Source organism: Hyla sarda, chromosome 3 (genome assembly GCF_029499605.1).
Source record: "Hyla sarda isolate aHylSar1 chromosome 3, aHylSar1.hap1, whole genome shotgun sequence".
Taxonomy (NCBI): domain Eukaryota; kingdom Metazoa; phylum Chordata; class Amphibia; order Anura; family Hylidae; genus Hyla; species Hyla sarda.
The window spans coordinates 230,441,594-230,466,774 of record NC_079191.1 but is presented as its reverse complement, the minus strand read 5'-3'; the positions used below and the strand labels follow the sequence as shown (position 1 = coordinate 230,466,774).

The window sequence follows — 25,181 nt, the reverse complement described above, 5'->3', positions numbered from 1 at the left end:
AAGCTCGGGCTGGTTCCTCGAAGACACTACGAACCTCAGCGAAGAAGAACTGTATAGTGGCAGTGACATGATCATTGCGGTCCCAGAGCGGTGTGGCCCATGACAAGGCCTTCCCAGACAGGAGACTAACCACGAAAGCCACCTTCGACCGTTCAGTGGGAAATTGGTCCAACATCATCTCCAAATGCAGGGAACATTGCGAGAGAAAACCACGGCATAGTTTAGAGTCCCATCAAATTTGTCCGGCAGGGACAAGCGGAGGCTGGAAGCGGCCACTCGCTGTGGAGGAGGTGCAGGAGCTGGCGGAGGAGATGGTTGCTGTACCTGTGGTAAAAGCTGTTGTAGCATAACAGTCAGTTGAGACAGCTGATGGCCTTGTTGCGCTATCTGTTGCGACTGCTGGGCGACCACCGTGGTAAGGTCAGCGACAACTGGCAGCGGGACCTCAGCGGGATCCATCGCCGGATCTACTGTCAGGATCCCGGTACTGTGAGGATACTGGTGGTGGATCCTCTGTGTCAGTGGGGTGATGACGTGGGCCGTACCAGGGGAACAGAGTCTAAGGGGTTACTGGTATTCACCAGAGCCCGCCGCAAAGCGGGATGGACTTACTGCGGCAGGTAACCCCCAGGTCGTTCCACCCGATAGCGACTCAACCCCAACTGACTGCTGAGATAGGCGCGGTACAAGGGATTAGGCAAGAGCAAGGTCGGACGTAGCAGAAGGTCAGGGCAGGCAGCAAGGATCGTAGTCAGGGGCAATGGCAGGAGGTCTGGAACCGCGAGCGGGCGCGTCCTGCATCACGGATCGCATCCCTGCTAGGGACACTATCGCAGCGCTCCCGGTCAGCGGGTCTGACCGGGGCGCTGCGAGCAGGTAAATGCTGCGAGCGCGCCGGGGAGGAGGGGGGACCCGGAGCGCTCGGCGTAACAGCCCCTTTGGGATCCCTCGTTTGAGGGGCCCCGGGTGGCAGCTCTCCCATCTCAGGAGATTGTTTTTTTGCAGTAAATATTGGTTCTCAATTCAACACAGCCATCATTGGATATGCAGACATACAGGAATGCCAATTTTTCCAGGCTCGTTTCCGAGGTGAAGAATAAACCGATAGTGTTTTTATTCAATAGTTTGAGATAGTCATCAAATTCAGCTTTAGTACCAGTCCAGAGGATGAAAATATCATCATTATACCTTGATCACATAACCGCATAATCAGATAAATGTTCCCTTTCGTCTGTGAAGGCGGCGGTCGCCTCTAGGGATGACCAAATCGAATCTGACAAATCCAAATTCGTTACAAATTTCAGAAAAAATTTGAAAATTACCGCAATTCGATTGCGCAAATTGCTTCATTTAAACTTCATGTAGTGCTGTCCAGGCTCCAGGGCATCTAAAATGGCAGATGCACATGTGAGGACATGGGGCAAGGAATCCGGGAAGGCTGCAACAAGGGTAGGCTGGATGACCCTGAATCACATGCAGCATGCAGCCTATCAGCAGCCAGCCACCGCTGTGATGTCACAGCCCTATATAATCGTCAGCCATCTTGTGGCCAGTCACTTCAGCCTTTTATTGCAGAGAGATAGAGAGGGACACACAACGCTGCGTGTTGCACAGAAAAGCATTTTTCCAGCAGCGATTCACCTCCCACTCACATCAGCATTCTGTTGCACAGAGAGAGGGACAGACAGCACTGTGTGTTGCACAGAAAAGCATTTTTACAGCAGCGATTCACCTCCCAGTCACTATAGCATTCTATTACAGAGAGGGAAAGAGAGCAGTGTGTTGCACAGTGTGTTGCACAGAACAGCAGTGATTCACCTCAAGCCCAAATCCTGCCTAGAAGCACTGATAAGGAAGGGAGTGAGATTGAGAGAGAGAGTGCAATTTTGGGTGTAGTACACAGTGACTGTGTGCTGCAGCACTGGTGTGTACGGCTGGTGTTGTACACAAATACTGTTTTAAGGGTACTGGAGCACATTATCCTCCCCTCATAAGTGCATACCACATACATACATCTCTGTGGTGAACTATTTTGTTCCTGTTCAAGTCTTAAGGGCCTACATACTGTGAAAGGCCAGCCAAAAGTACACACCTGCTGGTGTTGTAGAGAAATACTGTTTTAAGCATACTGGAGCGCATTGTTCTCAGAGTTCCCCTCACTCAGGTTTATGGAACGGACTGTTGCAGAAATTTCTACAACTTAAACTGCCCCCCTTTTAAATCCACTCTTGATGACCTTGTCCCATATAATACTACCTCTTTTTTATAGCAGTTTTATCACAGATTTTAATGTTTTTTTGCTCTGATGAGGCAATTGAGGCAATTGCCTCAGGTGCGTTGGTGCAAGGGGGGTCCAGCACACATTACACTGAGCCATTAATTCGCAGCCAGGGTGCCAGGACACTCTGGATGGAAATATGGCGCTAACATTTTTTTTTTTTCTGCCCAGGCCTGCGCACTTGTGAGTCACAGGCATGCAGGCCAGGCAGGAGGGAAGTCTGTGTGGCAGTGTCGGGACGTGTGATGCTGCAGCTCCAATCCTCATGTATCCTCCCTCTCCTGTTGAGCAGGTCTGGACTCTGGATTCTCCCTGGTCCCTCAGCAGAATGGTGTGGATGAAGGGAAGGAGCAGGGGCAGCACTGACAGAGGCCTACTCAACTTCAGTTAGTGTACCTGCACCCTTCTTTCACTCCTCTACACCTCTCTGTCACCCCTCGTAACCACTCTGTAACACCTGGACACCCCTCTGTTATCCCATACACCCCTCTGTCACCCTTCTACACCCTTCTGTCACACCTCTAAACCCCTCTGTCACCCCTGTACACCTCTCTATCATTGTGTGGGGTAATGCAGGAGGCATTGTGTGTGCTTGTGGGGAGGTGGAGGTTGGAGAAATTTGAGTGAGGCTGGAAACATTGGGGGAAATTTATCAAAGCCTGTGCAAAGGAAAAGTTTCCCAGTTGCTCATAGCAACCAATCAGATTTATTATATCATTTTGTAAAGGCCTTCTTAAAAATGAAAGAAGCAAGCTGATGAAGCAAGCTGATTGGTTGCTATGAGCAACTGGGCAACTTTTCCTCTGCACATGCTTTGATAAATCTCCCCCTTGTGCGTTGTGTGAAGTTCTGGTGTGAAGGCTGGTGGCATTGTGTGTAGGGAAAAAAGGAGGATAATGCTGTAAAAGTGCAGAGTCTAATACTTATTAGTGATGTCGCGAACATAAAATTTTCTGTTCGCGAACGGTGAACCGCCGTTGACTTCAATGGGCGAGCAAATTTTAAAACCCACAGGGACTCTTTCTGGCCACAATAGGGATTTAAAAGTTGTTTCAAGGGGACTAATACCTGGACTGTGGTGTGCTGGAGGGGGATCCATGGCAAAACTCCCATGGAAAATTACATAGTTGATGCAGAGTCTGGTTTTAATCCATAAAGGGCATAAATCACCTATTATTCCTAAATTCTTTGGAATAATGGGCTTTAGCCCCCTTTAGGCAGCACATAGAGCCCCCCTTTAGGCATCACATAGTTAGATATCCCCTTTAGGCAGCACATAGATTCCCCCATATTAGGCAGCACACAGTTAGAGCCCCCCTTTAGGCAGCACATAGGTAGAGCCTCCCTTTAGGCAGCACATAGAGCCCCCTTTAGGCAGCACATAGTTAGATCCCCCCTTTAGGCATCACATAGTTAGATCCCCCCTTTAGGCAGCACATAGATTCCCCCATGTTAGGCAGCACATAGTTAGAGCCCCCTTTAGGCAGCACATAGAGCCCCCCTTTAAGCAGCACATAGATTCCCCCATATTAGGCAGCACGTAGTTAGAGTTCCCTTTAGGCAGCACATAGAGCCCCCTTTAGGCAGCACATATTTAGATCCCCCCTTTAGGCAGCACATAGATTTCCCCATATTAGGCAGCACATAGTTAGAGCCCCCCTTTAGGCAGCACTGGTTTTATTTCACAGCCAAAAAACATATTTTTTATCTTTTATTTGAGCAACTGTTACACCAAATGTGATTTGCACTAGTGTGACAATGAGCAAAAAAGGTTGCCAGCGGAGTTCCCCTTTTAAGCAGAGGTCCCCAACCAGGGTGCCTCCAGCAGTTGCAAGACACACGGACTGAACTTATAGCCCTTTTAATACTGAAGTTAGTTGCTTGAAGAAACTTAAGTTTTACACTGGAGTACCCCTTTTCACCAGCGGTTCCCTCCCAACCAGGGTGCCTCCAGCTGTTGCAAGACACACGGACTGATATTTGAGCCCTAAAAAGGGCTTTTTTGGGTGCTGTCCTTAAAGCAGATGTTAGACTAGTGTTTTAGGAGTAAATTGGACCCTGAATACACCACCTAGCAGCAACCTAGCTATCGCTTTCCATATTACAGCAGGAGCAGCTTCTCTGTCTCTCCACTTTCTAAGCCTGCAGCATGCCGAATGAAGGTAAAAAGGGGTCCATGCAGGAGGTAGGAGGGTCTGGAAGGGAGGGACTGCTGCTGATTGGCTGTAATGTGTCTGCTGACTCTGACTCACAGGGTCAAAGTTTACCGCAATGTTAAAGTATAGGGGGCGAATCGAACTTCACATATGTTCACCCGGCGATGCGACCATCCTAAGTTCGCCGGGAACTGTTCACCGGCGAACAATTTGCGACATCTCTAATACTAATATGTTTGTGTTGAAGGTTCCATGATGTCCTGTGCCAGATGGGGAAGAAAAAAAAGAGAATGACTCTGATTATTCGGTAAGGGTGTCCTGCTATTTTTTTCCCCCCAAGGGGTGCCTCTGTTTTCTGTTCTCGTCTCAGGAGCAAAAAGAGCTAGCTACAGCTTTGTCTGTAGTGCACAACATGTAACCATGTTTAGCACTTAGCTGATCGCTGTTATTTACTGTTCTCGCCTCAGGAGCAAAAAGAGCTAGCTACAGCTCTGTCTGTAATGCACATCATGTAACAATGTTTAGCACTTATCTGATCACTGTTATTTACTGTTCTCGTCTCATGAGCAAAAAGAGGTAGCTATAGCTCTGTCTGTAGTGCACATCATGTAACAATGTTTAGCACTTAGTTGATCGCTGTTATTCACTGTTCTCGCCTCAGGAGCAAAAAGAGCTAGCTACAGCTCTGTCTGTAATGCACATCATGTAACAATGTTTAGCACTTAGCTGATCGCTGTTATAAGAGCCTTGTAGTTTGCAGACTTTGTTTAAAGAAGTTTAATAATTTATGAAAAGTGACTTGTAATTTTTTAAATAATATTTAATGTAATTTAAATAAATAATTGACATACATAAAAGCCCCGTAAGAAGTCCAGAATGGAAGGTAACTCTTTTCACCAAATTCTCATGGCATGAAGGACATTTCCAAAAGAATCTGCATGTCATACTGAATAACAGTATTATTTCACTAACCCAGTACACACCCTATGCGTGTTACAGCAAGGCAAAGTGTTCTACACCCGTATTGAGGCTCTCTGTAGGCCAGAAATAGCCATTTTTAATAGCGATTTGACGCAAATAAATTCGTACTGAAACACATTTTTTGGGAAATAAGCTAATCAAATTTTCTGAAAATTCGCTCATCTTTAGTTTGTAGGTCCCTTGGCACCAGGTCCTCAAAGACCTCAATACAAAACACATCACGGAAGTCCCATGCTCCGAGGCTTACAGTCTGTAAAAGGGCCTAGTCCCCTTGATCTTTCATTATCACTCAATAATGCCGAGAGACTACATACAGTTTGCAAATCTGGGACCGTCAGGCCCTGATTGTGTGCTTCTCTTCTTTCCCTAAGTTAAAAAAACTTGTGCCACCATCATTTTCTGGTGAATAGGTGCAGGTCCTTTGGCCACACAAAGGGATCATACTTTATCGTGGAGACAAAGGACAAGCCCTTCAAGAAGATGTAGTATATAACATCTTTCCTTCATTGTGTGTATTTTTTTGACCAGTAAATGTATTATTATAGCCTTATTGTGGTAATAATACTGATTTGAGACAAGATCAGTGGAATTTTTGATCATCAGTATTTTTTAACCAATTTGTTAACCGGTGTTTGGATATCACAGTTCCTTCACTATAGGTGACACGATTATACCCTAATTTTAACGTATACCATTTAAAAGTTAGTTATTAATTGGCACTTTCCCTTTATTTATGTTGAATTTACTGTAATTCCAACTTTTTATTTAAAAAAAAAACAATCATCGATATCATCTACTGCTTGCGGTAGGAATGTGAAGCATAACGTTTCCTATACTATAACCTACAGTATAGGTAGTTGCAGTAACTGTATTTACTATTTATGTTTTAGAGAAGCAGGCTGGTTGTTTATAAATAATACTGAACAGTGTACAAGTGAGCATCATAGTATTGCTTCCCATGTGTTTCCATGATTGACAGAGGCTATGGCCATATAAACGTAACACAGCAGGTACATTTCCTAATTTTAACTCTGGGGACTTGAGTCTTCTATTTCCTGCGGCTTATTGATTTAACTGCTCCCTAAGCTGAAGTAAAAAAAAAAATAAAAATGAATATATATTATAGCCCGCTATGCACAGTTTAATCACCTTCTTCATGTTGCTCAGACAAGAGGTTACTGACCATGCCTGGTGTAATAAGATGGGACTTCAGCATGCAGTATATTATGTAGTGTATTTTAAAATTAAGCAATTCTTTACCATGTACCTATTAGCTGAATGGCTCTCATTACAAAGGATCCAAATACTATTCACCTATGAATGGGTCCCTACATTATGCTGATGAATTGATAAGCTAGGAATAGAACATCTAATTTCTCAAAGCATTGTAAAGTTATTAGATTACACTGAAGGAATTGCTATGTAGCCTATGGCTTTAAACCCTAGACAACACTAGATAACACAGGGCATACCTGTACGCCCTGGAATATCTAAAAAGTGAGCACAGGAGCTGTGTCCTTAAAGGGTTAAGAGCAACTTCATTAGAGGCAAAAATATTTGGAAATTTCTTAAAGGCTATGGACACCTTGGAAAAACGTTTGCTTTATCCTTATTATGGTATAAAACACCCACCTCCAGCAAGCCATCCACCCCCTTCTCCTGTTATTCAGAGAGTGGTTGTTGGTAACCAAAACTACCGCCTGTTTACAAGTGAGAGAGGTACATCCAGAACAAAGAAAGGAGGCAAGTTAGTAAATGACACCCCCTGAGGAAGCCATTCAGTGGTGAAACGATCGTTGGGGTTGGTAGGTAAGGTCTGGCATACTTGTTCTTTTTGGTCTCTGGGTTTGGCTCTCACATTCATTCCCTCCATGCCCTCTTGCTTGCGTTTAGCATTATTCTGGTGTTATCTTATTTGATACCTATATTTCATTGCCCTTTGACCTCATACTTATGTTTATTATCATTTCTATGCTGAGTTCCAGTCCTTACCTACCTATCTGTAGTCTCTTTCGGTGCCTTGTTTTTATTATGTATTTGTATTGTTGTTTTTAATTGATGATACATTTAATAAAGATTTTGTTAACTTTTCTTCTATATGCTGTCCAATTGTGCATAGTTTTCTCTTTGTTTTTGGTGGTGCTTAGTAAATTACATGTATTCAAAAAAGTGTATAACTTTGTTTGAGTTATGATGCATTACCTCTGGCTCCACTTCATAGTTTGCTGGCCTGTTTCCCACTTACGGAAATGTCGAGTGGCATATTTTATCAGTGTGGCACATTTGTAAAGAATTATTATTATTTTTTTTATATATTTGGAATAAATGTAATTTCTACTCATCATACTTTACAGCTCTGGGTGCACATTTCTTTTTGTTTTCCTCCTTTTTTTACTTTACCATAACTAGTTTTTTGTGGACCGACCTGGCTCTTGTATAAGACATTAATGACCTTGTATTAAAGGGGTAATTTTTTTTTAAATCAACTGGTGCCAGAATGTTAAACAGGTTTGTAAATTACTTCTATTTAAAAATCTTAATCCTTCAGCTGCTGTATGCTCCACAGGAAATTATTTTCTTTTTGAATTTCTTTTGTGTGACCACGGTGCTCTCTGTCGACACTTTTTACTTAATAAAAGGGTTTATGAAGTTTTTTTTCCATTTTAATACAATACAATAAAAAAAAAACTGGTGTGTGTATGTGTCGCTTTTTTTTCTTACTTTCTGGTTAAGTAGTGAAAGTAGTCTGATAGAAAGCAACCCTTAGGCTAAGTTTCCACTTGTTTTTTTTTCTGGCAGTTTTTGGAAAACTGCCACTGCAGTTTTTGAGCCAAAGCCAAAAGCGTATTCAAAAGGAATGGGAAATATAAAGGAAGGACTTACATTTCTCCTCCCTTATGTATCCACTTCTGACTTTGGCTCAAAAACTGCAGTGGCAGTTTTCCAAAAACTGCCAGAAAAAAAAACAAGTGGAAACCTAACCTTACTTAGCTGGGGCTTAGTAAGTTAAATAGATAACACTAACCTCCCATAATTCCAGTAACCTTAGCACTAGGGGTACAGGGAAGATTGCGGTACTGGCAGGCCTGGACCATGAAAATGATGGTGTGTGCAGGGGGCAGTAGAAGGCTGGTATTACTAGTTTGGCAATGGTCGAAATATCAGATCAGTTAGGAAAAAAAAACTATATATATATATATATATATATATACATACATACATATGTGTATGTGTATATATATATATATATATATATATATATATATATATATATTTTAACTAATTGTATATATATATATATATATATATATATATATATATATATATATATATGGATGGAATATCCTCTTAAATTTTACCTCACGTGTGACTCAACCTGTGTCAGCAAGGGATTGGCGTGGACCGTGTCAGTGGACCGGTTCTAGGTTGCTACTGGTATTCACCAGAGCCCGCCGCAAAGCGGGATGGTCTTGCTGTGGCGGTAGCAACCAGGTCGTATCCACCGGCAACGGCTCAACCTCGCTGACTGCTGAGAAGGCGTGGGACAGAAGGACTAGACAGAGGCAAGGTCAGACGTAGCAGAAGGTCGGGGCAGGCGGCAAGGTTCGTAGTCAATGGCGATAGCAAGAGGTCAGGAACACTGGTAAGGCAAACACTATAAACACTTTCTCTGGCACAAGGCAACAAGATCCGGCAAGGAAGTGAAGGGGAAGTGAGGTTATATGAGCAGGGAGCAGGTGGAGGCTAATTAGACTGATTGGGCCAGGCACCAATCATTGGTGCACTGGCCCTTTAAATCTTAGAGAGCTGGCGCGCGCGCACCCTAAGGACGTGACAGCCAGGGACCGGGACAGGTGAGTGACTTGGGATGCGATTCGCGAGCGGGCGCGTCCCGCTATGCGAATCGCATCTCCGCCGGCAGTGTCAGTGCAGGGCTCCCGGTCAGCGGGTCTGACTGGGGCGCTGCAGAGAGAGGAACGCCGTGAGTGCTCCGGGGAGGAGCAGGGACCCGGAGCGCTCGGCGTAACAGCAATTTAGTCTATGTGGGACAAACTACTTGGAACTTGAAAACTAGAATTAACAACCACAGGTTAAGCATACATAAACGTTGGTTGGACCTCCCGGTGTCCAAGCACTTCACTGAGCTTGGCCACTTGGAGAAGGACCTACGTTTCATGGTGATTGATCATATACCACATCCTGTGAGAGGGGGGGATAGGTTAGCAATTTTGAAACAATGCGAATTGTGGTGGATACACAAGCTTAATACACTATGTCCACATGGTCTTAATGCGGATTTCAACACTATATAGAAAATTTGTATACAGAGGTGGCCTATAAACAGCCCCTGAATTCCATTTATCCGTTGTTATACTTACCTCTTTTATGCATATGGGATGTGACATAGAAATACAATGCTATAATTCTAATAACATATTTCTCTATTTTTTTAGATTTCTATAACCATAGGAGGGGACATCACCTACTCCAACATATGTGACTTACGATAAATTTCTACACTGTGGCGGATATTTATTTAAATTTTTGTATTAAAATAACTTTATGTGGAGAATTAAATAACGGTACACAGATTCAGCATTGTTGTGGTACTGCTTGGACCATGGTTGGTGTGCTCCATTATGTGGGGTATATATGCGCATACTATAACATTCTGGGGTATCTTTCTAAATTTCTTGACCATTTCTATTTTTATTATTTATTTTTTATATATTTTTTTATCTGATAAAAGGAAAATATTTTTTTATATTTTATCTTTTTATTTTTAGTTTTTTATTATGTTTTGTTTTTTTAGTTTGAATTACACTAGGCAGTATGCCGAGGGTTAGCGCTGCTGAATAAGCGGGCGCACTTGATTTACAGCCTAGGTGGGGTGAGTCCAGTGGGGTGAGGGCTTGACGGTCCTGAACACAGGAGTCCCCCCTTTGATGGATGACTCCTTGGCCCTATTAGGGGTTAACTTAGTTATCTATCCCTGGCTCGACAAGGTGTAACCCTATCAATATTATACAAAAATAATGAAAACATAACTGCAAAAAAAGAAACAATGTGTTATATTTTAATTTATTATATTTCTTTATTTTTATTTTTTATTTTCTATTTATTTTTATTTCTATTATCATTTGCTTTATTGTGTTTTTTTTTAATCTCTTGTTTCAACTCTTCCTCCACTTTGTTATGCGCCCTGTACCCCCCATGTTGAGGCATCTGAATCTATGGTCCTGTTGTGCCTTCTTCTCTGTTGATACCTGCGTCTTTGCTTTCTTCTCTTCTATGTATGCACAGCTCACGGCCTGAATTGTCGCCTGCGATCGTGCTCCGGCTGTCTCCGTATACTGCCTTGCATATAGCGTTGGCTGTTGCTGGGGCAGCGGATCACGTGAGCGGGTGAGTCACATGACCGCGAGCGTGTATGCGGAAGTATTCACAGCCTGTTCACGCAGGCGCAATAGTTAGTAGCCCACGCTTACGGCACCATTGTATGGAGCAGGTGGATGTTTCCTTCCTACTATGCAGTATGTACTATTTTATGATGTTTATTATATGCGCTAGTGTTTATGATTGCACTATTATATGCAATCAGATCTTGAGATGTATTTTCAAGCTGTATTTTAATACTATATATGATTTCCATGCACTGTATGCACTATAGCACTTTATTTACACTGATGAACTATGTTCTATATAATTATGTAATGCACTGTTTATTCTTTTATATGATGTTTATATGATTGGCACTTTATGAATTGATCTGCACTAATTAATTGTTTGGGGCATAAAAGCCCTGTGGTGTTTGTATATCACTATGCTTGAAAATGGCTCCAGGAGGAGTTGAAACGTTATAATGCTGACAATGCTGAGATATTAAATCACACTGTTTTTTGGAGTTCTGCGCCTGTCTTTGGTTTATGTATATATATATATATATATATATATATATATATATATATATATATGCCAGGTTTAAGAAAAAAATGTGTCCTTCGGTTTTTCATGTAAAGTAGTCTAAAGTAGTAGTCATAAAACAAATTAATATAAAAAAATGTAAAAAGGAAATAAAAATAAAAAAACATATTTACCTCTCCTGTGTCATTTGTGCATACTGTCAGGAGCACAGACAAAAACTTTCAGATTTGGCCTGGGAAACCCTGTGGAAGTTGGCAATCAACATCCCTAGCTTATGTGTAAGCTGAAGTTTGTGCATAACTAATCATTTAGCAAAGTTCAAACAGAATCTGGGTTAGCCAGATTAGATTCAAATGACACTAGTGACAAGACAAATGAAATGCACATGGAACTCTTCCCCCTACAAGCACAATTTAAATTGTACAAGTTAGGCCCAAAGCATATAAAAATTTTGTAGATCCTTAAAACACACCTGTCAGATCCCACAAAAAAACTAAATTGTTATATGTTATACTTCATCCTGATCATGTACATGTAATTTTCATGTCCCTGTCAAAATAGCCTATTACAGCTGCTCAATATCTTTCTCATTTTTCCTGAGGAAGGGGGTGTGTCCCTCTCTTGCCTGCACTGTGATGACTCCTCCCCATCTCTCACTGTGCTGACTCCTCCCCCTCCATCATGGAATCCTGGCAGACCTGCTCTGTAACCCTTTCCTCTCTGGTTGTATGCTGTACACACACACACAATGATTATTGAAGATTGCATGTACTCTACCAAAGACAATATGGTGAGTGTATAACTTACATCTTCCTAAATTAGTGGAAAGGTTTAGTGATAAAAGTACAGTGGTTTCCTATGCCATTCATGTGTATCATCCTTTGCCAGTCCTGTAATGCTGGGACTTGTAGTTTTGGAATAGTTGGAGGTACAGTGTTTGGATAACTCTTTTCTGCAGCAGTGTTGCCTTCAGCTGTGTGCCTACAGCTTTTGCGAAAACTACAACTCCCAGCATGCCCAGACATCCTTTGACTGTCCAGGCATGCTTGGAGTTGTAGCTTGTCAACAGCTGGAGGCACATGTTTGGTAAAACTCTTTGTTACAGCAGTGTTGCTGCAGGTTGTGTTCCTCATGCAGCCTTGTCAATCAGCTGTCATTGTCCATGACCCTTGGACATGCTCATGCTGCTGTGGGACTCATCAGTATCCCAGGAGGTATGGGGACCCTTAGAAGTGGGATTTTCAAAGGCAGTTTTCGTTAATGTGAAATTTTTGTTTAAAGAATATTTGAAAAACTATTGTTTCACCAAGATGTATTGTAAAAAGGATAGGGGATAAGCTGCCTGATCGCGGGAGTCCCGCCACTGGGGACCCCTGGGATCTTGCACGCGGCACCCCGTTTGTAATCAGTCCCTGGAGCATGTTCGCTCCGGGTCCGATTACAGGCGACCACCCGGCCGGCGACGTGTGATGTCATGCCTCTGCCCCCGTGTGACGTCACACTCCACCCTTCAATGCAAGCCTAGGGGAGGGGGCGTGATAGCTGTCACGTCCCCTCCCGTAGGCTTGCATTGAGGGGCGGAGTGTGACATCACACGGGGGTGGAGGCGTGACGTCACACGCCGACGGCCCGGTGGTCGCCTGTAATCAGACCCGGAGCGAACATGCTCCGGGGACTGATTACAAACGGGGTGCCGCGTGCAAGATCCCGGGGGTCCCCAGCGGTGGGACTCCCGCAATCAGGCATCTTATCCCCTATCCTTTGGATAGGGGAAAAGATGTGTAAGCACTGGAGAACACCTTTAACCCCTTAACCCCTTAAGGACCGGAGGTTTTTCCGTTTTTGCATTTTCGTTTTTTGCTCCTTGCCTTTAAAAAATCATAACTCTTTCAAATTTACACCTAAAAATCCATATGATGGCTTATTTTTTGCGCCACCAATTCTACTTTGTAATGACGTCAGTCATTTTGCCCAAAAATCTATGGTGAAGCGGGAAAAAAAATCATTGTGCGACAAAATTGAAAAAAAAACGCTGTTTTGTAACTTTTGGGGGCTTCCGTTTCTACGTAGTACATTTTTCGGTAAAAATGACACCTGATATGTATTCTGTAGGTCCATACGATTAAAATGATACCATACTTATATAGGTTTGATTTTGTCGGACTTCTGGAAAAAATCATAACTACATGCAGGAAAATTAATACGTTTAAAATTGTCATCTTCTGACCCCTATAACTTTTTTATTTTTCCGTGTATGGGGCGGTATGAGCGCTCATTTTTTGCGCCGTGATCTGAAGTTTTTAACGGTACCATTTTTGCATTGATAGGACTTATTGATCGCTTTTTATTCATTTTTAAATGATATAAAAAGTGACCAAAAATGCACTATTTTGGACTTTGGAATTTTTTTGCGCGCACGCCATTGACCGAGCAGTTTAATTAATGATATATTTTTATAATTCGGACATTTCCGCACGCGGTGATACCACATATGTTTATTTTTATTTTTATTTACACTGTGTTTTTTTTTTTTTTGGAAAAGGGGGGTGATTCAAACTTTTAATAGGGGAGGAGTTAAATGATCTTTATTCACTTTTTTTTTCACTTTTTTTTTGCAGTGTTATAGGTCCCATAGGGACCTATAACACTGCACACACTGATCTTCTATGTTGATCACTGGTTTCTCATAAGAAACCAGTGATCAACGATTCTGCCGGATGACTGCTCATGCCTGAATCTCAGGCACTGAGCAGTCATTCGGCGATCGGACAGCGAGGAGGCAGGAAGGGGCCCTCCCGCTGTCCTGTAAGCTGTTCAGGATGCCGCGATTAGCCGCGGCTATCCCGAACAGCCCGACTGAGCTAGCCGGGAACTTTCACTTTCACTTTTAGCCGCGCGGCTCAGCTTTGAGCGCGCGGCTAAAGGGTTAATAGCGCGCGGCGCCGCGATCGGCGCTGCGCGCTATTAGAGGCGGGTCCCGGCTTCACTATGACGCCGGGCCCGCCATGATATGACGCGGGGTTACTGTGTAACCCTGCGTTATATCAGAAGAGCAGGACCAATGACGTACCGGTACGTCCTTGGTCCTTAAGGGGTTAAGAACCGGGCCCTTTTTCATTTTAACACTTTCGTTATTTCCTCCTCTCCTAAAAATGTTAACACTTAAAATTTTGTACCTTCAGACCCATGTGAGGGCTTTTTTTTTTGTGCCACTAATATCACTTGGTAATGACTTGGTAATAATCATTTCACTACAAAATCCGATTCTACGCATTGCACTTTTCGGTAAAAATGACAACTTACCTTTATTCTGTAGGTCCATACAGTTACATGGATACCTACTTTATATAGCTTTTATTTTACTACCTAAAAAAATTATAACTACTCACACCAAAATTTGTATGTTAAAAATTGCCATCTTCTGACCCCTATAGCTTTATTTATTTTTGTGTATACGGGGATGTGTGCGCTTGATTGATAAAGCCTGGTTCAGCCAGGCTCTATCAATCACAGAGCTGGGACAGCCATAGTAGCAGAGGTGAGCCCTTTGGCTACCTCCACAGTGGATGGCCCCCCCGATTGCATTGCAGGGGGGTGATCCACCCCACTGAACCACCAGAGACTGGTTAAAGGTCCCTTTAGATGCCGCTGTCAACTTTGACATCGGCGATCTAAAGGGTTGATAGCCACTCATGGTGATCGCCACATGTCGGCTATTAATTGTGGCCCACAGCTACAAGAATCAACTGGGGGCGGCCGGTATGGCGTGGGCTCGAGTCAGGGCTCGAGCCCATGCCATACACCACTTGCCATTGTAGGACAAGCTGGCTCATCCTTAGACGGCAACCGCTTAATATGCCAGAATCATGACAAGTGAATTTCATGAGAAATTGGAATCTTTAGCTAAACTAATGGAAAGGTAATAGTGTATACATCTGTATGCACATGGAATTTTCTGGCACATACATTTAACAGACACTGCAAGAGAAGTATGCAACCCAACTCAGCTAATATGAAAGCAAAAATAGCAGAGAAAAATATATACCCTGTCACAGAAAGAGGTCAATGGACAGCACAATGGGCCATTCTTTACATGGAAAGGCTTCATTCACTGACTATTCAAATACATTTTGTATGAGGGTACATTTTTATAACAAATTCTTGGAAAGACTAACTGTTTCAATTGAAACTGCATGATCATTTTAACTTGGTAGTTTATATTGCCATTATTGCAAATTATGCAGTTCTCAACCATTTCCACTTAAAGGGATTATCCAGAATTAGGAACACCATAAACAGCACCTCTCTTGTCCTCAGTCTGTGTGTGATATTGCAGCTCAGTTATATTGAAGTGAAGCGAGTCAAGTTGTAAGGCTGGGTTCACATATCACATATGTCCGGCATCCGGCACAGGTGAACTCAGCCTAGATCTCGACACAACTGATTCCATAACTGATGACAATGTGCATTAGTTGTATGGCATCCCGTGTCCATTGTTTCTGGACACCAGACAGGGAAAATCAACTTGCTCCGTTCCCCTGTCCAGCGTATCCAACCATCTGGCATCAAAATAGAGATGCTGGATGATTGTGAACTGTCCCATTGAAATGAATTGAATCAGTTTTAGCATCAGTTTCCCTCCGGTGCATGCCAGAGGGAAACTATGCCAGACAGCACACATATGTGAACCCAGCCTAATACAATGTGCCACCTAAGGAACAGGAACTGGAACAGGAATGGCACTGTTTTTGGAGGAAAATTAAGGTAATACAGTAGATAACTCTACACTTATTGCTTTATTGAGTAATTATTATGAAATGCCATCACCTTTGCACTGCCCTTTTAGAATAAAACTGATCTCATGTGGCAGAGAGGTCTTTAGACCCTTATGCATAAGGGACAAAATATTCTGTACCCCTCACATGACCTATAGCTAAGCCACTGCATAAAATATGCAAATTGTAAATTCTTATTGAAAAATTTAGCATTTCTGACAGTTGAGCTGACTGCAACAATTCATCTTGAGAATACCATGCATAATCATAGTCTAGTATTGATATTGTCAATCAGCTGGATGTTATTTAAGAAGCATTTATAGACTGACTATTCATTATAATATCTGAATGAAAACCCTGATGCAAGGTAATAAATTAATATTCAATTTTATGAGTATTTGGTATGTGTTCAGGTAAAAAAATGAGCTTTGTTAATGGTAATTTAGTGATACTTTAGCTAGTAGTAAATGTGTACTGGTCTGTTTCAATAAAATTCTAGAATCACTAACTGAAGTACTACAAGGAAGACAAGTAGCATTTTTAAAACAACCCGACTAAATGACTTCACTTTATTGCCTAAAATCTCAGAAATATTGGTCAATGTTTCTTGTTAATGATACAGATTATGTTTCTACAAATCTAGACAGTTATGTGGCTCAAGCATTATAAAAAGAGAACAACACATGCTCATTACAAATTTTAACGATGAATAGGATGCCTCCTAAAGCTTGTTTATTACATGGAATATACATAATGTGGAATAATTGTTTCAAATTTATTATTGAGACTCTAACATTCTGCATTCTCATAAAGAAAAAAATATTGCCAGCTTTCAATTAAAGATTACCTTTAAACAAACACATGCAAAACAAATAAATGTAAGTAATAAATCAAGAAATTTATATGGAAATAAATTAATAGTATTGTTGTACAAAAAATGTGAGACAAGTAAATGTAAGTAATATGCAGAGAAATTACAATATTGGGCTATGTAATTTATATTGTTTTGGTAGTTGCATGGGCTGAATGAGAGACTGGATACTATTCGTTCACTATGAAGTTTTGTTTGTGACAGGGAACTTACAGTAGAAAATAATCAGTGAATTTGGCCTAGTACACACTGTTACAATGGCAAAGAAAGTAAAAAACATGTAGAATACCAGTGGAAAAAATTATATCTATTATCAGTGCTATAGTTTTGATGATCTTTTATGTTCTCCATTGATAACTTCCATGTCCAGCTAACTGGTCAGTAAACAAATTAGGAGTTATATTTTATAACTGCTTCTGGCTTTGTGCATGGAACCTTACTGCTTACTCTTTCCTCTAAGCTTGGATTGGCCCACGGGGAGTAGGTGAGTGACTAGTGTGGTCCCTCTATTTTTATTTTTAGTCGCTCATTGTGTCCCTGTGACTGATTAGCTGTGCAAGTGGCAACATGATAAGTCATCCTGCCACTTATGTCCTGTGTCAGCATGACAGCAGGACTATTTTGTCGCTCACTGGGCCCTCCCCCCTTAATTCATAGAGAAGCCATGCTTTCCTTACCCTTTCAGGCTGCAACTTCTTGTTCTTTACCTAAGCATACATTGGTTTCATAATACATTATATGGTAAAATGAAGGTTGCCATTCATAAGTACATCTGGTCTTACAAAAAACAACCCCCACCACAAAAATTGGTTGCAACATTAGAGGGTTAACATACTACTGTTATGTAATGGTGATTGCACGGTGATTGGAACTGTGGCCATATGATCAACAATGGTTAAAGCATGCCTTTATGTACATGAAAAAGATGATCAGGTAATATTTTCATGTACACCAACTGTGGGGCCCCAATGTCAATTCTACTGATGGACCTTATCACCCTGGTCCAACATTGCCATTACGCTAGATACAATGACCAATTAAACAGAATATGATGTCATTTGAATAACAAAGTTATATAGGGAGAGATCATTTACTTACAAATTTTATCTGTACAACTTTAAAAAAAAATAGAGGTATAATATTTCTGCAAAATCTGTTTATGTTTCCACCACCTGGTGATTGTATTTTAGCACAAGAACCTGAAACAAGTTTCAACTTCTGCAATCTCAATCCCTAACAACGTCATTCTCCATATGGTCTTGTTAAGTTCTTTATAATATGCATTGTTTTACATTTGGAAAAAAAAAAGTTTTATTGAAAATAAACAAAGGAAATAGTTGTGCCAAGTCTCAATGTAAGTTAAAATGTGCAAATTAAAAAGTGACACCAAATGCACATATGGTACAGAACAATGTATTTCCTCATATAATGTGCATTGCATCAAAATGTCAGCACATGTTCAGGTCTAAAACAGCAGTAAATGCAGTATGAGAACACTGTGGCAAAATTATATTGAAAACTAGTACAGTGGCAAGAATACATTTGTTTTTAAACAAAATTTGAAGCTAACAAAATTGTACAGCTCTTTTAACCCCTTAAATGGCCACTGTCACCAAAAACTATATTTTTAAAAACAATAGAGCCATAGAAAATTTGTATATCTCAAAAAATATCTAATTATTTTTTTCCACTGTTTCCCTGTAAACTGCTCCTGTAAAAGTGGCCACTAGGGGTCCTCATAAAATCATAAAATGTCCCCCACCTGTTACTATGGTCTTTCTGACAGTAGCAACAACAGCTCTTAGTCAGAATACAGGAAGTGAGGGGGGGGGGGGGGGGCTTTGTGTGCACTCCCTGTGTGAAGATCTCCGAACACAGAGAGCAGGAGAAAGCAGGCAGTGTGTGAACTGCTGTGATTGGCTGAGAGGAGGCCACACCTCCTCGCATTCCCTCTGCAGCTTGAGTGAGAGAAGGAGAATGATTCAGTGCACAGCTCCGTCCTCAGCATAGAGGAGCAGAAGTGTTGCAGCATGTTCACCCTCATACAGCAACAAGTACCCAAGTAGTAAGGAGATGGGAAGCGGAGGAGTTTTGTTGCAATGTGCCAGCCCAGTAGTAAGGAGATGACAGGGGGAGGGGGGTTGTTACAATGTGCACCTCAGTAGTAAGAAGATGTCATGAGGAGGAGGTTTTTTACAGTGTCACACCCCAGTAGTAAGGAGATGGCATGAGGAAGGGGGTGTTACAGTGTGTTATCAGTGTCTGATCCCTGTAGTAAGGTATTTACATGAGGAGGAGGTTTGTTACAGTGTCACCCCAGTAGTTAGAAGATTGCATGAGGAGGAGGTTTGTGACAGTGTGTCACTACCAGTTATCCTGTATTATTTCTATTGTTCAGTCTATCGCCCTGCTAGGGTTAACATGTAGTTTTATTTATATCCTTTTACTATTCATGCCATATGCCTAAAATCGGCTATGAATCCTACAGTGTTTGATCACAGAGGGAACATGTTTCTACAAGCTATGAAAAAATTTAATGGAACCTCAAATATGAACCTTTGTATTAGTAAATGCACAAATAGTAGTTTCCTGCTTCCTGTGAAAAGCAGAGTGTGCAGATAAAGCGCATAGATGTCACTTTGAAAAAAGAACCATCTTCTTTTAAACTAATCCATTAAAAATCAAAAGTATGCTAAAACAGATGTGGTTTGTATAAAAACACTTGTCTCAGGGTATTTTAAGATGTATCCCATGACTGTTTTTAAATATTGTTTTTTAATGAACGTTTTTAATGAAATATTATGAATTTATAATATTCCTAATGAGATAAGCTGATATTTTTATGACTAGAGGTAGTATAAGCACTTCACAATCCCAATGTATTTCTACATTAGTCAACACATTCTTAAACTGTGACCTTTAATTGTTGGATTTCATGCTTCTATTATACTGTGTATATTATATCATTTCTGGAATAATATATAAAATGTTGTACTTTTTATTGACATTACCATAAAAGCCATTATAGGAAACAAGGATACAAGAAAACAGCATTGCACTACAGGATAAACCAATTTCAGCGGCCACGTATACATCTTTTACACATAATCTATATGACATACCTTGTGGTTTATAATCACAAGTCTGAAACATGTCAGTCTATTGCATGGGTTTTAATCACAGGATCTGAGCTCCATAAACTGAAGGTCAGTGACTAGAATGAGAGTTATCTCTTATCCCAGCCATTTAATCCCCTAAAAGCCTCGTGTCTATATTTTCTGGCCTTCGATCACCCCTCCATGATGTTCAGTTTTCATGAAAGCTAGGGGTCCTGCCTGAAGTGTAGTAAGCCATTCTCATGTGAAGATGTTTTGAAGTCACATTAACACCCAAATTAAATTCTCACAATTTCTATTTTTCTACATTTTGCAAACATGCTAGGTGTCCCCAGGACAGGACAGCAGATTAAAGGGGTACTCCGCTGCTCAGCGTTTGGAACAAACTGTTCCGAATGCTGGAGCTGGTGCCGGAAGCTCGTGACTTCATAGCTTTGTTCCAAACGCTGAGCAGTGAAGTACCCCATTAAGTATATATATATATATAAAAAAAAATGCTTAAAAGGGGTACCTTGGTGATCATGAAACTCTGATTCCTGCTGTCTGGCAACTCCAGGTTTGGTGATGTGATGTCAGATGATTATATTTATCTGATCTCACCTTACCAAACCCAGAAACGCCAGTCAGTTGGGACCAGAGTTCTGTGATTCTAGTGGTGGTGCTGGAAAGAGAAATGTAAAGGATAAGAAGGATTATTTTTTTTTACTTATCCCCTTCTCAAGCTGAATGAAATTCAAAAAGAATTGCTGGAGTACCTCTAAAATGAGATGCAAAAAGTTATGAAGAGTATTGGTGCAGCCACTAAAGTTGTGTATTTTCAAATCGGTTGTTCAGATGTTTACCCACCCATCTGCTACCTTTACTTGGTTGGTAGAAAAAAAAAGTTTTGTATAGCAGGAAAAACCGTGCAGCAAAGTGGCCACTCTCCTGGAGCAGATATATATATATATATATATATATATATATATATATATATATATATATAAACATATATATATATATATATATATATATATATATATATATATTACACTTAACTCTTAATAAGGATGACTGTACGAGTACTGCTGGTAGGATGCTTTGTTGCAGGGTAGCAGATGTGTTATCTGCATGTACATCCAGAAGAGATAAATGAAAATGACTCTCTATCAGGTAAATATGTCTATCTTCACTCAATTAGCATTTTGGTTTAACCCCTTTGTCAAACTCTTACTTTATAGGTTTTCATGGTCATAGAAGGGGCTTGGGCTCTTTAAAAGTTGACTAGTTTTGAAGATGCAATACTTTAAAATCTAGTGGAAAACGTTGAGGTAGGGCTGTTGTGATCAGGATACAGAATACAGTGCCTTACTTTGGAGACACCTTTTATAGAGAAAAGATTATTTAACCCCTTAACGACGCAGGACATATATTTACGTCCTGCGCCGGCTCCCGCGATATGAAGCAGGATTGCGCCGCGATCCCGCATCATATCGCGTCGGTCCTGGTGCTTATCAACAGCCGGGACCCGCGGCTAATACCACACATCACCGATCGCGGCGATGTGCGGTATTAACCCTTTAGAAGCGGCGGTCAAAGCTGACCGCCGCTTCTAAAGCGAAAGTGACCCGGCTGCTCAGTCGGGCTGTTCGGGACCGCCGCGGTGAGGGCCCTTACCTGCCTCCTCGGTGTCCGATCGGCGAATGACTGCTCCGTGCCTGAGATCCAGGCAGGAGCAGTCAAGCACTGATAACACTGATTACAGGCGTGTTAATACACGCCTGTGATCTGTGTAAAAGATCAATGTGTGCAGTGTTATAGGTCCCTATGGGACCTATAACACTGCAAAAAAAATGTATAAAAAAAGTGTTAATAATTTAACCCTTTCCCTAATAAAAGTCACCCCCCTTTTCCCATAATCACCCCCCTTTTCCCATAAAAAAAAATAAAACAGTGTAAAAAAACATAAAAATAAACATATGTGGTATCACCGCGTGCGTAAATGTTCGAACTATAAAAATATATCATTAATTAAACCATACGGTCAATGGCGTATGCGCAAAAAAATTCCAAAGTCAAAAAAAGCGCATTTTTGGTCACTTTTTATACCATTAAAAAATGAATAAAAAGTAATCAAAAAGTCCGATCAAAACAAAAATCATAACGATAAAAACTTCAGATCACGGTGCAAAAAATGAGTCCTCATACCGCCCTGTACGTGGAAAAATAAAAAAGTTATAGGGGTCAGAAGATGACATTTTTAAACGTATACATTTTCCTGCATGTAGTTATGATTTTTTCCAGTAGTGCGACAAAATCAAACCTATATAAGTAGGGTATCATTTTAACCGTATGGACCTACAGAATAATGATAAGGTGTAATTTTTACTGAAATATGCACTGCGTAGAAACGGAAGCCCCCAAAAGTTACAAAATGGCATTTTTTCTTCGATTTTGTCGCACAATGATTTGTTTTTCCGTTTCGCCGTGCATTTTTGGGTAAAATGACTAATGTCACTGCAAAGTAGAATTGGTGACGCAAAAAATAAGCCATAATATGGATTTTTAGGTGGAAAATTGAAAGGATTATGATTTTTAAAAGGTAAGGAGGAAAAACGAAAGTGCAAAAACGGAAAAACCCTGAGTCCTTAAGGGGTTAATGTACAAATTCATCCGTGTATGGCAGTATACTAGTTCTCACATTAAGCTAACCTAAAAGGCAATACAATGTACCAGTCAACTACTTCTTTCTTAATGGAGAAAATAAATCCATCAATGTCTTTCAAGTTCCATTGTTCTTTACACAGGATAATAAACCCATATTCAGAATTTTCTTATGAACATTTTTCCTATATAATTTTGCCAGCTGAAATAATATCATTTGTGTGTCAATTATTTTGCACAAGGGTGGTCATTTATACAATAAGGCTCACTGGGACACTTATACGGCTACACTATTCTGATGAAACCATAATGCAATTAAACAGATTAACGAAGACAGCTATTACATGAAAACAATTGACTTCAAACCACTGCTAAGCATGGGAGCATTGACACCTATACAAAGGAATGCTATATTCCAGACCCAACTGTAAAGTCATAGAAAAGTACAATTACTATGGTAGCTGACAGTCACCCTAATCTACTTCATCAAATTAAATCAAATATCCCAGTTATCTAAAAACTTCAGGAGACTTTTAATAAAAAGAGACAGCATGTTAAAAAGAACGGTGTCTTGAGTCCCAATGGCACAGACTGGGTTCGATTAACATTTAGGAAGGTCAGAGAGGAAAATGCTATGTTGTTTACGCACACAGAAGGTCAAAAGAGTGATCTTACGAAATCAATAGCTTCTTCAGACTGTTTTAGATCTTTAAAATGAGACTTGTTTAAAAGAAAATGTTTAAAGACTAGCTTGTTAAATCTTTCTCTTGTACTGAATCTATTTATCACTTCCATTGAAATCTTTAAGATGCTCTTTAAGAAGTTTCTCTTACCCGTACTGTCATCATAGGCAATGGTAACTGTTTTCCACTTGAAAAACTGCACCAAATCAAGAATTGCTCGACTCAATGAGGAAAAATCTGGGTACAGGCTGACATAGAATGAGTCCCTGTTATCCGAAACTTGATGTTTCCAGCGGGTTTGGATGTGTGGAACTCCAAGGGCATTACATATAGACTGGACTGCATTTGCTGAGGAACTGTGTGATGGGCCAAATATTGCTGCCACTCCCAGAGACAACTGTTCACAAGCTAAAAGAAGACAAAAAGGAAAACAACTGTTGGTTATATGTAACTTTCAACAATATTTTGTTATATAAATGCATCAGTATATAGATAGATAGATATACCTTATGGGAATAAAAGTGTCAGAAATAAAAGAAAACCAATATGGATGAATAAAAATGTTAAGGAGGCAATACATGACAAAAATAGAGCATTTAAAGTACTAAAACAGGATGGCAGTGAAGAATCATTAAAAAGCTATAGAGAAAAATTAAAAATATGTAAAAAACAGATAAAAGCCGCAAAAATAGAGACAGAAAGACTCATTGCCAAAGAGAGTAAAACTAACCCCAAAATGTTTTTAACTATATCAATAGCAAAAAGGTTAAAAATGAAAGTGCAGGCCCGTAGAAAAGATGCTCATGGCACTCGATGCGTTGGTATAAAAGGCACTTCTTTATTTCAAGCAAGGGGGTTCACAAACATCGGGAGCGGAGACGGGGGAGACAGGTCAAAGACCGTTTCACCGCAACTGCGGCTTCAACTTGACCTCCAGTTGAAGCCGCATTTGCGGTGAAATGGTCGTTGACCTGTCTCCCCCGTCTCCGCTCCTGATGTTTGTGAACCCCCTTGCTTGAAATAAAGAAGTACCTTTTATACCAGCGCATCGAGTGCCGTGAGCATCTTTTCTACGTGACTGCATGGACATCCTGTCTTTGCTCTTTTGCCACTGAGCACCAAAAGACTGGTTGTGATATTGCGACTCCTCTGTTATTACCTGGCACCTCTACAAGCTCTCAGGTATTATATGGTGAAAATATATTAGCAGTGCCGTCCCTTAATCTATTTGTGGTGTCTACTTAAAAATGAAAGTGTTGGCCCTTTAAAAAATTATGAGGAAGAAATTTAGGGATCAGGAAAAAGCTAGGATATTAAACAAATTCTTCTCCACTGTATTCACTGAGAAAAAATGAAATGCCAGGTGAAATACATTGAGATAAGGTAAACTCCCCAGTACAGATCACCTGTCTAACCCAGGAAGAAGTATAGGGTCGCCTACAAAAAATCAAAATAGACAAATTGTCAGGTCCAGATGGCATTCTCCCCTGTGTTCTAAAAGAATTAAGTAATGTAATAGACAGACCCCTATTTTTTATATTATGGGACTCTAAAGCAACAGGGACTGTTCCCCAGGACTGGCGCATGGCAAATGTGGTGCCAATATTTAAAAAGGGGTCAAAAGACCCGTTTATGATATGGTGCCACAAAAAAGGTTGGTGCATAAAATGAGAAGGATTGGACTGGGGTAAAACGTGTGCAAGTGAGTAAGTAACTGGCTCAGTAATAGGAAACAGAGGATGGTTATTAATGG

General features: G+C 40.8%; 1 protein-coding gene across 2 annotated transcripts in view; it reads right to left on the bottom strand.

Annotated features, from left to right (window-relative positions):
- The window catches only part of GRIK2 (glutamate ionotropic receptor kainate type subunit 2), an 805,023-nt gene that overhangs the window by 481,014 nt on the left and 298,828 nt on the right, over positions 1-25,181 (bottom strand). For both annotated transcript variants that reach the window (XM_056566198.1, XM_056566197.1), the window contains exon 3: positions 23,579-23,836. In XM_056566198.1, the coding sequence (XP_056422173.1) occupies positions 23,579-23,836 (258 nt within the window). The remainder of the gene's footprint in view (positions 1-23,578; positions 23,837-25,181) is intronic.